This window comes from Galleria mellonella, unplaced genomic scaffold (assembly GCF_026898425.1).
Source record: "Galleria mellonella isolate WM207_F2 unplaced genomic scaffold, CSIRO_AGI_GalMel_v1 utg173, whole genome shotgun sequence".
Lineage (NCBI taxonomy): Eukaryota > Metazoa > Arthropoda > Insecta > Lepidoptera > Pyralidae > Galleria > Galleria mellonella.
The window spans coordinates 7362389-7376346 of NW_026442016.1; the positions used below are offsets into that span (position 1 = coordinate 7362389).

The following is a 13958-nucleotide window of genomic DNA, read 5'->3' on the forward strand; positions in this document are numbered from 1 at the left end:
TCATAATAAAACGTCCATAGCAACATAGATATTGAATATAGGCCTCTTCCTAGGGGGATTTGCCAGTAGTTGCCGCGCTTGGCAGACGGGTTAGCAACCGCAGTTACGTTTTGGTGATGTTTTGAGCGATGCTACAGGTCATTTCTCGACCATTACTACCATGACTAAAGTGTTATGTCTTCGTTTTTTAACTAATTTCACTGCCATATTCGATAATAAAAATACTCTTAAGATTGTACCTATTTACTGATATTTTAATATGGCTTAATTATTTTTATTTTGTATCATTATAGACTATAATGCTTGACGCCAAAAATTTGAGTGAAATGGAAATAGATATCCATGCAGTTGAAAGTCGAGTTTGAATAAATTTCCCTATGATAAAATCTTTACGAAAAAGAAGGTGTAATATAAAATAACAATATAAATTTCAAAAATCCTAAAAATATGTGCTATTATAAAGTGGAAATTTATTAAAACACATCACCATTTAGATCAAGGGTTAATATATATATAATTATAAGCATTATGACATAAATTTAAATTATGTATATGTTATCAAAATAATTATGTAAAATAGTGGTCAGAATATAAAAAGAAACTAAAATTATGATTTAAAGTGTTAATTTTAATTTCCATTTATATTCTGATTATATGAAGGAATATATATCAAAAGAAAATAATTAAACTTGTAAGTTGGGTTTTAGACCAAGGATGGACACGAAAAAACCTACAGCATACCGCATGTGGCGCGTGTAAAAAATTTTTTTACATAGTAGTAAAAACAAAATGTTATTAAATAAAGGTAATCACATTTCAATGAAATGAAATGAATACAAATAAAGCTAGAGACATAGCGACAATCGAGCAGTCATCGGGCTCTCGTGCAGGCGCGGTCGTCCTCCGACCCTCGAACACACGAGTGTTGTTATTAAGCTAACACTCACCTACACATCACTTTTACGACGTGTATCCGCTTTTCTACGTTAAGCTTCACTAAAAGAGCCCCATTTCGCACTTTTATCACAAAATGTTCACCTTTCCTGATCTAATAAAAATAAATCTAATTCGAAGTTCGCATGACATACATAGGTAGGATACTGTTATTAGGCATGAAATAGCAAAATTATGGAATGCCATTATATGAAGTCTTATTTTAGAAAAGCGCAAATTAAAACAATTGTACTGTATTTTAAATTATAACATAAATACTTTTTTAAATTTTAAATTCCTTTAGCTTACCCCGAGTATCACAAATCTGGAATTTTCATAAAATTTTAATCGTTTATTGAAACTGATAAAATCTAATATTACAAGACAACTTTTTATTAGCATAGTATGAGTAATAGTACTAAGTATTGATTCATGATTTATCTGATAAATTTTCTGTTCAATCATTATTTAAAAAAATTAAGACCTTAAAATATAAAAAATGTATTTAATAGTACAATGTACTCTCAAGGGAAACTATACTATAGATAGGACAAATATTTTTTCTCAGTACCTAAGTCCTGAAACGATAATGGTTACCCATCAACGTTCCATGGTTATTACATGACTACATGTATAGTTACGGTAATAGCATGAAGTCTTCAGTTGAGTTTACATATATATGTATAACCGTTTAAGACTAGATTTTATTAGAGGGATAGTTTGTACAAAAGTCGAATATCGAGTCGAATAATATAATAAGTAATTCTATTCCAGAAGTGATTCTACTATGAAGAATTTATGCTTAAGTGTAAAGGGTGAAATATAGCTGCCATCAATCTATTTGTCATTCTTAATTGCATTCTTTTTATTTATAGTATAAATTATATTCATGATATAATTCTGTACTGTGTAATATGAACAGTTTTAATATTAGATGGAGGTTGGAAAATATGTGAAAGAACTATACATATTGCCGAATAATAACTATAGTGAGTCATACTGTATTGTATTTATTTATGTTGGCTTTACTCACGTTTTAAATTTGGGGAAACAATGATATGAACTTTAGAAGGCAGGAGTGATTTAACTACATGAGAATATCCAATTAATATTATAAATTCAAAAGTTTGTAACGATGAATAGATGAATGGATATTTATTACTCTTTCACGCAAACACAAAACGCAAATGGATTTGAAAGAAATTTGGTATAAGGATAGGTTATATTTTAACTTAGCGCATAGGATACTTTTAGTACTTATTAATGTGGGCAAAGCCACGGGACACAACTAATAAATAATAATAATGTGAGATTATTCGTTCACACTTATCAAGATTGAGTACTTTGTTTTTATTTTCGTTAACAATCTTAAGTATGTATAATGAAGTCGATACAAATAAGACGTGACTATATCTATCTATTACGACAAGATCCAATTGGATCATTAATTATGCGGACATAAATAGAATTTCGATTAAGTACTTACCTATTCAACTGAGCGACATTTTTAGAATCTGTCCTACTTTCGACATAATTGAATAAGAAGGCTGTAAGAAAACGATAGAGTCTTTAAAATGTAATTAGGTACTTAGTTTTGTTTAAATAAACCTTTTTTTTTTAAATATAATACTTATAATAATTAAGGCTTAAGAAGAAGGGCCCAGACTATTTATTTTTATGGTATACGAGTAGATATAATATAATTCGTATGTACTTATTTAATGCTCACGGCTCGCGTCACTGGTAGGTAATAGTTTAAAAGAACATTCACTTTAAAAATGATCCCATTATTACCCGATATCTTGACTTTACAGAAAACAATATATACTTCTTTAAAAATTGCCCCGCCATAAAATGGGCCACCCCTTCCTTTCCCGTGGATGTCGTAAGAGACGACCAAAGGATGAGCAGCAGCATCTTAAAACATCACCAAAATCGTAATTGCGGTTTCCATTCCGCTTGCTAAGAGTGACAAATACTGGCATTACTCACCTTATGTGGGAGGCTTATTATTCAGCAGTGGACAGTTAACGGCTGATATAAATAAAAAAAAAATTAAATACCAACTTGAAAATTCTCTTGATCTAGCATTTGTTACGTGAAATAAGAATTCTATTGCAGCTTTAAAACTTTAATAGTCCAATTGACTACTCTTAAGATTTAATAGTCCTTAGTAACTCTCTAGGTGAGTAAAATCACATGACATAATCCTATGAAGTACTCGTATCCCAGCGTCATATAAATTATTTTCCGGAAGGAAACGCACGAGAAATTAAACTGTAATATTTAAATACTTATATCCGATAGATACAGTCGTACAATGGATAAATATAGACATTACATAAATAATACTTATTCATATTGCATTAAAATATATATTCGAATGTTCTGAGTTCAAAAATATAGTTGGAGAATATTTCTCAGATGTCGCACCACGGCTTTGAATAGGACTGAAAAAATATTATGGTATTATTGTGAGTTATAAACCGCTATAAGATTATTATGGTTCGGTATAGCTTGTTACATGATATAAGAAATGGATAACGTGTTCCACTATACTCCCTTATACAATACTTCTTATTTGCGATAAAAAGTATCCTAAGAGCATTAAAGCCAACCTTTGTTTGATTCATTGACGATGCCGAAAGAATGATAAATGTATCTAATGAAAGTGTCTACTTCTAATTCAGCTATTAATTACTAATCCCAAATCTTGACTTAACTCACGTAAGACGAAAACTATCCTAGGTATTAAGATATATCTAAATGATCCATCCATGTATCTATCCAATTATTCTAGAATAAAGGACATAAAATACAATCTTTACAAATTTTCAATTTTATAATATCATAGTAAGGTTATTTCATTATGAAATGGAACAAATTCATATTATGTAAAATAAAAGTATATTTACCTACCCAATATAAAATTGTCATGAGTCGTGACCGTACTTGGGTGCTGCCTATAAAAAGAAAATATGCTTTTATGGCGCACTTTACAAAATTACTTTCTTCCATCATTTTTAATGTTTAAATTGAATTGTTAAACCACATACCACAATTAGAATGTGGGTAAAATTATATATAAGGAACATATTATAAGCATAATTATATATCAATATTATTATTATATATCAAGCTAAAAGATGTCTCATCAAAATTTATAACTTTTTAATTATTATAGATGTGTGTATGTATGCGTGTGTATGTGTATGTGTGTGTGTGTGTGTGTGTGTGTGTGTATATGTATATATGTGTATGTGTATGTATATATATATGTGTATGAATGTATGTATGTATGTGTATGTATGTATTTTGCATATATAAAAACCGATCATTGTCATCACGCAAATGTGAAAACGATTCATGGCTTAACATAGATATAAATTTGATTATGTATTGACTGTAATTCAGCTGTACGTTTTCCAAAAAAAAAAAAAAAAAATAAATAAATAATGACAACTTTACAATTTTAGTCTTACTTGTACGTATATACAGTGATATTTATTCTTTTAAGTATAAAAACTTTTCTATCATACTCTTGATTATATCATTATTATCTTTATTATTACATTTCACGTCACTTTCATAGGTATCTTGTATTTACTACATAGAGCTCTTTACGCAATATTTCTAGACTTTTTTTTTGTTACAGAAACGAGAAATTTTACACGTGCTGCGACGAGCCCTACCTGGACATCACGTTCAACATAACAATGCGGAGAAAAACTTTATTTTATACTGTGAACATTATTATTCCATGCATGGGGATTTCATTTCTCACAGTCCTTACATTTTATTTACCCTCGGACAGCGGGGAAAAGGTATTCATGCGTTTGTTATTTTAAGTACTATTATTTTTTATTTCAATGACTTTCCGCAAATTCTATTCGAATTAACGAGCATGTCGTGGCTTTTATGAATTTACTTGAGGTCTTTTAGCATTTCCTGTTTCGTGATAATATACATCTCATGTTTGAAATTTTTAAATCTTACTAATGTACCAAACGATGTCTGTACCTGGGAGATATTTAAGAAAAATTTATATAAGGGGAAATAAGAGCGACAAAAGCTGAAATAATAGTTTTTAGAAATTTTGTCTGTCTATCTGTATGTTTGTTTCGGTATCACACAAAAACTACTACAGCAAATTATCTACGGTTCATAGTTGTATTCCCGAGGACCTAACTTAAAAATTGATATAAGTTTTATTATAATATACCATCTAGAAGTGGTCCATTAAACTGCTTTTACTATTTCTGAAATTTACACAAATGATGTAGCGGACAGAAAGTTAGTAAATACCTAGTAATTAAACTGAAAGCATCCACACTTCCATGCTAGGAGTAAGTAAAGAGGAAACATATGTTCAATTATTATTGATAATCGATCGATCTTCTCAAGCCTTCCATCATCATACCTATTAATATGACTCATCCCAGTTGAAAAAATAATTTACATATAAAGGTAATGGTAAACACAACAAATTTATTCGGGAGACAACAGTCGGCTCGATGTTATTGGATTTAAAAATGTTCAATAAAATGCCTGAGGGAAAGTAACGTTCTATAACTCTGTTAGTTATATATGTATGTAGTATTAGTTTTACAACAAAGGCGTGTCCTTAACTACCACCATCCCGATCGAGTATTAAATAGTTTTATATGTATGCATAAATACATCGGTATAAAGATATATCTGTAAACAAAATTTTGTTATATTGAACTAATTGTCGATTATACTTTGGCATACAAATATATTATTAATAAATAAAAAATATTAGTATGTACTAAATTTGAATCACTCAAATATAAAACAATCTTATGTTAAACGCTAAAAAAACAAAATGTGTTAATTTCTCTCTGTCTAAAAGTTTTAATACTAATTGCAATATTAAATTAAATGACGAATCTCTCGAATTTATAGAATCTACTGTCTTTCTAGGAATCACACTAGATAATAAAACACAATGGGGTGCACAAATTCAAAGCCTTGCAGCGAAACTAAGTTCAGCAGCTTTTGCCGTGCGTAAAGTTAGACAGTACACTGATACTGATACTGCTAGATTAGTCTATTTTAGTTATTTTCATAGTTTACTCTCTTATGGAATATTACTATGGGGAAAAGCGGCAGATATTAAGAATATATTCATATTACAAAAACGTGCCGTTCGAGCGATCTACTGTATGAAGAGTCGTGACTCATTAAGAGAGAAATTCAAAGAGGCAAATATTCTCACCGTTGCTTCTCAATTTATATATTCAAATATCCTATATGTTCATAAAAATCTTGACTTATTTCCAAAAAACAGCAATATTCATAATATTAATACTAGATTTAAAGACAAACTTGCTGTCCCCAAGTATCGTTTAGAAAAAGTTAATAGGTCTTTTATGGGAATAGGTATAAAAATTTACAATAAGATACCAAAGGATATGTTGAAATTACCCTTAAATAAATTCAAAACATCTGTTAAATCATATTTACTGAGCAAAGCCTATTACTCACTAAACGATTACTTGAATGACGAGTGTGCATGGCAATAGTTGTTCATGCACTGAATTTTCATTTAATGTTAGACATAGACACCTATATAAATATACATTGTAAATAAACTGGCTTTAAAAAAAAAAGTAATTCAATTGAGTTTCTTGCCAGTTCTTCTCAATTGGATCTATATACCGAACTGGACGGTAGGGAAAATATAAAATTATAATGTAAAAATTTGACGTTCATAAGCGGCTAAAATGTCCTACATGAATAAATGATTTTTGAATTTTGAATTTTGAATTTTGAACAAACAAAATGTGTTAAGTAATAATACACAATATATAATCAATTAATCCAAAACTTTTCTTGCTATTTATTTTAAAATACCGTTATTTTAATAAAACTACAACAAATACCAAGACCAGAGCGAGGTATTGTACAAAGGTCTTCTGTATGGGTACCTCTGTCACACCTGTTTCTGCCATGAAACAACTGAGTTTGCATGGTTGTGTTTCGGTATGACGGATGGGATATTGCATTGAAATTACAGGAGACGTAGGTTTAAGATAAGCTCTGCAGAAATAGTAATGCATGAAGGGTACCGTGGGTAAAGCAATATATTTTATGACGTCCATGGTGCTGTTTATGTCTATAATCGACTGCTATTATAGTCCATTAGGTGAAATGACATCTTTATTTTTTATTAAATAGGTCGGTACATAAAAAAAACAAGTCATAAAAACGGGATATAACTTAAAAACTATATAAAAAGATTGACTTCAACTGTATCATCGACAGTGGTATTGCACGTGACATGTCTGTAATGAAGTGTCGTCATGGAAATGTAATTAAAATAATCCAATTGCTTGTTCACCCTGTGATGTTGATCTTGGCTTCTAACTTTTAACTAAAATTCTGAGCAAATTATATTATTACCTATCATAATGTATATAAGTATTATGTGTTTAGGTATTTACATTGAAAAAAAAAATAGTAAAAATAGTAAATTCTGTATACGAAAAGAAGACAGTTGTAAGAATCTTTCTCGATGATTATAACGACGGATATTTAACGAAGTCAAACTCGGACCGCAATAGCTCGTACGTGTCATTAATTTCGTATTATGTATTATAATAAATAGCTCGAATAAATTAGATAGACAGCTAAGTAACAGCGTGAATAACATTGCAATAACGACGTCGTTACGTGGCCCGTGAAAAATTACACCGACGTTATTGGCTTTACTTTTCCGCTCTTTGAATACCAAATGATAGATACTGAGACTGTCATCAATCAATATCACACTCGCCTCAGAATCATCACCATGGTCAATATATACTTAGACAGTACTCTTATCTTACTTTACTACTATCCTTTGTTGATACCGCAGTTTTATAGATTTGTGTTATTATTTTTTTTCAGACGATATAAAACAAGATTTGGCGAGAGGTTTTTTAAAATGACTGATTTTAAATTAAGTTAATGTCTAAATTTACCTATATATTCTCCTATTTTTTTGTCATTATAAAGAGTCTTCAGGGGAATTATTCGGATCAATACCAACTACTAAATTTTATTACCGTACAGTCCGTCACAAGCTAAATTTCTATCCAAACCATTCGAATGACTGCTGGTCCTCCACCGCACACTTCTATAGACACTTTCTTCCATGCACAACCAAACTATGGAATCAACTTCCAACAAATATTATATTCCGAATAGATACGACATTGAAATCTTAAACATGTTATGGATGCCTATAGGCGGCGATAAATACTTATCAATAAATTATTAATAATTATAAATTAAATAAATTGCCCCTATGTTATGAAAAAAAAAACACTTGAATTATTTTCTACTGCCGAAAAATTTATGACAAATTTAATTGCTTATTAAATATAAAAAAAGTAAGAAAAAGTATAAAAAAGGTATAAAAAAGTAGTAACAAAAATAAAGCAGAAACAAAGCTGTTATTACAAGTTGTTATTTCTATAACAATAACTCAAGCTAAGTTATTTGAGACTGTAACAAAACATTTAATTTTGCTTTACTTTAATCGTTTTGTTACCCTTCCGAAAATCTACCTGGCTTTCTATTTGCAGTTTCCTTATTAATTTCTTCCTGCTGAAAATTGTATAAACGTAAACGGTACTGTCGAATATAATTCATTCTATTATTATGTATTATTTCCGTACCTAACCTACCTACATTTATGATGACAAGCTTGTCAGAGCTGTCAGTCGCCACCTATTACGAGAACGGTAAAGGTAGGAAATTGTATTTCACAAATGCGTTTAACGAGACTACCTCATCCTCTCCCCAGGGGATCATAAATAACTAAAATAGTATTAGTTTTTCTACTGTAAGTGTATATAACTTTATTACCCATATAATAAATAAAGTGCTCGTTGCATTAGTTCTTATTTATTGTAGTCATATTATAAAATGAGAATAAAGTAATCTATAATATAAAGCAATAATATAAATAAATATAAAACAAATTTTCACATCAAAACTTTAAACACGAATAAATTTATTACGTATCAAAATTAAGTTTATTAGAGTAGACTTATACCTGTTCAATGAATTTATATTAAAATTTAATTAATCTGTTAACATTAACGTTTATTAATTGTAACATAAATGAAAATATTTATATTGATATAAAAGTTATATTTGTAAAAATATAACTTTTATATCAATATAACGCATACTTACAATCTCTGACGGCTAGTCCATTTTACTAGAATATTTTGATGTAGATACCGATGATTCTCAGTTTGTTCGCATCTTGCAAAGTGTATTCGATTTCAATATAACAGACGGCAGTTTTAGTATAACGTGTTGTCATTTAAAATATAATTTATTGACAGTCTTTTTAAATTACTGAAGAGCTACTCGTAGTTGGAAATTAAAAATTAAATAAAAGTTTTATTTTTGGTATAATCAGCAAGTCCATCTGCTACTATTTGTAGATTATCTATTTTCATGCTATGTTCTCAAGAATGTCAAATAATGACATAGAAATACTTATAATCATCTAATCAATTCGAATAACAGAAAAATGCTTTTCATTACATTTGTTATTTTATTTCACAAAGATAAGATTTTTCGTGAAATTGGAACGTATTGCGCTTCGCTAGTCTAAATAGAAATATGCCGTCAGCGTTTTTCACGATAACAACGGTTCAAGAGGAGTGTGGGGCTTACAATAAACTCATATAAGGTTTGAATCCTATGTGTATCGTCCTAAAGTCGAATTTTGTTCGTAGCTATTACCACAATTTTCATATGTGATATTCTTTGTTCATAGCTTTGCACATGCAATTAAAGAAACAACGTTGATACGTATACATATTGGGGTTGATTGACGAATACCATTAAACGAAATTGAGTAGAGCTTAATAAGGGACTTGTAGATTGCTTGATGTCGAAATTATCTAAACATTGTGTGCTCTTGATTAAACAAATAATGAAGAATATGAAAGATGGAAAGGCCTGAAGGTAGTTAGATTATATTGTAATCTTTGAAGAATTATTTAAAATTCTAGGACTATCAATGCATAATGCATTCGTATCTATACTACTACAAACATTATAGCCGACAATTATACCGTCAATAATTGGATTCTCGTTAAAACAAATCGTTGTACATGAGCCGTCAGCTTGTTTACCATTCTGTGTGATACAAAAAGTTGTCTGATTGAATTTACAACCTATTTATGTTTATTGACAGGTGACGTTATCAATATCGATATTGATTAGCCTCCACGTGTTCTTCTTGCTGGTAGTCGAAATCATCCCTCCAACTTCGCTGGTTGTGCCCCTACTGGGAAAATACCTCATATTTGCCATGATTCTTGTTTCTATCAGGTAAATATTGAATGTTTATACATGTAAGTACAATATATTTTATAAGGAACAAGTATAGGTAACAAAGTATAAAAACTTGTAAAATATCATTTTCTTCCACTTTATGGCCAGTCTATTGATGTTCTTGTAATCTGTACACTTTCACAATAAAAATAAATCTAACACTACTACATATGTATGCAAATTATATAATTTTATAATTTCGATCTCTAGGTACGTATACGTACATAAGTACTATAAATTCTGATTGTATCATATGTATAAAACAAAATATCTTAATTTTCAGAATGGCTGACTCAAGTCGGCTGTCATGAGCAATATAAAACTTATGTTCGGTGATGACGACCTTTACAATTGTAATGTTTAAAAAATTGTAAAACACTTCTAAATATCTTAAATTTACTATCCAATTCCACGTTCAAAATATAATATTTCAACAATATTAATTAATCGTCAGAGATGTGTAATTATACGTAGATACATATTTGCACACAGTTGATTAAAGCCGGCTTGATTCAATAAACCCAAGTTTATAATTTGTTTCTGTCAACAAAGTTTAAGATCTTAATTACCTAGTTGTACAATGTGTGACATGCTACCTACTTGCTTGTATATTTTTATCAATAAAGTCTTTTTTTTTTAATTTATTAATGTTTATATAATAGGTATTTATTGTTCAGTGCATGTAAGAATAGAGATCATATGGTTCTACTGCCTACTCCAAAAGAGAGTTAGCGTGAAGAATAGTAATTAATAATTCGATAATAATTGATTAATTAATATAAATAAGTATGATTCTAACATCATTCACGATTTATATATTATTACATATGATCATATGGGTAAGGAAAAATCGGAAAATCTTAGCGCTGTTTACATTGAGTTTATGTAACATAAAATACCTAAAAGATCAAAACCTAACCTACATAGCAATGCCACCTTATAAATAAAACTAAATTACTTATTTAAATATGGCTCGGTCGGACCGTTTGCAAGTTACGCCATTACCATATAAATTAAAAGCCAGTTTTCCAAACAAGATATTTGATTGCTCACTTTAAGTTCAAAGAAAATTTACATTTTCACAAAAATATTTCATGTAGGTATCGAAAAACTAAATATTACTTATAATGAAAAATATTTTGTTAATAACTATTTAAAATAATCCATAACACAGGAGGAAATCAATCTGATTCCGCGGTTTGATATGTTTTAGTCAAATTTAAATAATTTTGGCACACTAGATGAAAATTAATAACACAACTTTCAAATAAACTGTACATTTTGAGATAAAACCTATCCTATCTAACCCTGTTAGTAAATGGATTTATAGGACTGGGCAAATAATGTAATTTATTCACATAAACTCAAAGTATTGCGAAAACTTACATTTTTTATAAATATTTGGGAATATTATTAGAATTTGTAATTTCTCAAAAAGTTTTTAACATCTGATACAAAATTTGTTCATGCTTTCAAATATGGTGAGGGAGATTGCCAGTAGTTACCATATTTGGCTGGAGGGTTGACAACCACAGTTAGGCTTTGTTGATGTTTTAAGAGGGACGCTGCTGCTGCTCTGTCGATTATTAAAATCCCTTAGTCGCCCCCTACGACACTCACGAGAAAAGAAGAGAATTTATACACACCTAACCTATACGTCTCTTTAATTCTATAGTTATTTATGTAGAGCTGCACAATGTTTTTCGACAACAAATAGTATTAGTAAATCTTTTTATTTATGCTATTTTAAAACTCATATATAGAGAATAAGCACATTATGACTTCGCAAAAGTAAAATTAATATTTTTGTAGGTTTCTATATAAAGTGTGTGGTAAATGTAATTAACAAAACCGTTTATTTGGTCGCAAAGTCGCGCCCACGAAGTATAAGTTCTCTTCGACTTCGTCCTCCAAACCTCCACCCACATACATACACTGCCACGATTAAGTTTGCCCAATAAATCTTGATTAATTGCTATGTCTCCGCACCAACCTGTATATATTAAACTATTATCTCCTCATACTAGAATTAACTTTTTTCTCTTATTTCTTTTAAGTCTATTACTATATATATATATTTAACATCCTTATATATATAATATATACACTTAACCTCCTTATTCATAAAAAGTAAAATCTTCTATGAACATATTTTAACTATCACACTGTTTTGTCATATTCAAGTTAAGAATTTAACACAAAAAAGAGACTAAACAATTAAATAGCAAAAGTAGGGTTATGAAAGTTTTGACGTTTTTTATAAATAAGAGGGTAATCATTTATTTAAAATTACTACTTTGTTAGCATCCGTTTTAATAAATACTATATCCAGATACAGATACAAATCTAGATCTATATAAAGATGTTATTATATTATATTACAATAATAATTTATATATTTATAAATGGACGAGAATACGGTACATAAAATTATGGAAGGTGCCCTTATCACAAAGCAATTCATTCCAGTCAACCTTAAAATAGATAATGTTTTCTAAAGAGACAATGAAATCAAGATCTACGTGGAGAGATGTTAAACAGAGAGATTCATCGTAATTTCTTTATTTTTCATACCTAATCATAATGATATATGTTTTTTGTTCTACAGTATATGCGTAACGGTGGTGGTTCTGAATGTCCACTTCCGTTCGCCACAGACGCATCGCATGGCGCCATGGGTAAAAAGAGTTTTTATACACATACTACCAAGACTTCTATTTATGAAACGACCGCAGTATAAATTCGACACAACGAGGTGAGTAACTAGTTACGAAAAAAAATTTAATTTTACTGCTTTATTATGATATGATATCGTTCTAAATACTGTTTTCATTTGCTTTATTTTTTTAAAAGCTGTATTTTGACACAACTGATCATACACTGCGTATGATTAGTTGTGTTAAAGAAAGTCGTAAGTAAGAAAATCGACTACCTTGTTTAAAAATGAGTTATATACAATACAACATAAATGCATATTACAAAACTATTAATAGATAAATGAATTTAAAGAGCATCTACCACTGAAATTTTTAATTTTAATATAAACACAATTAAAATATAGGAACGAACAAGATATAGCTTTCGGTGATTTTTAAACAAATTACGACTTATGTAAATAAGTTTATATTAATTATATAAAGTATTTATTTTTTGTGTATATATTGTTATATAACTTTATAATCTGTATCATTCTTTGAAGGGAACAATAAATACTTTTCATTCATTCATTCATTATTCTCTTTTCTATATATACTGCAAACAATATACAATACAAACTTTGAATTTAAGTACTTTCAACTAGTTTTTACTCTCGACTTCTGCGTAACCGAAGATATTCATTGATTAGGATAACAAGTAGCCTATATTCTTTTTCATCCCAAATACTACGTATATACTATATTTCATCACGATTGGTTGAATTGTTAATGTGGGTAATAAATGAGTAATAAACAAACAAACTCATAATTTATATAGTAATATAATTAATATATAATATAATTTATATTAATATATACTTTATACTACTATATACTTTTAAACTACGTTTTCTGTAGATAATATGTATTTTATGTTACAATTACATTTTCCTAAAGTAACCTAATTCCTTTTCGTAATCCAAACCTAAATACACGAACGTTTAAGTACAATGAACTAATCTA

General features: G+C 29.1%; 1 protein-coding gene across 3 annotated transcripts in view; it reads left to right on the plus strand.

Moving 5' to 3' along the window:
* The window catches only part of LOC113515475 (acetylcholine receptor subunit alpha-like), a 57425-nt gene that overhangs the window by 34787 nt on the left and 8680 nt on the right, over positions 1-13958 (plus strand). For 2 of the 3 annotated variants that reach the window (XM_031910180.2, XM_026899702.3), the window contains exons 5-7: positions 4589-4757; positions 10160-10296; positions 12908-13054. In XM_031910180.2, the coding sequence (XP_031766040.1) occupies positions 4589-4757; positions 10160-10296; positions 12908-13054 (453 nt within the window). Of the gene's footprint in view, positions 1-4588; positions 4758-7845; positions 8154-10159; positions 10297-12907; positions 13055-13958 lie in introns of those variants that run through there. The other variant, XM_052893284.1, reaches the window with a different exon arrangement.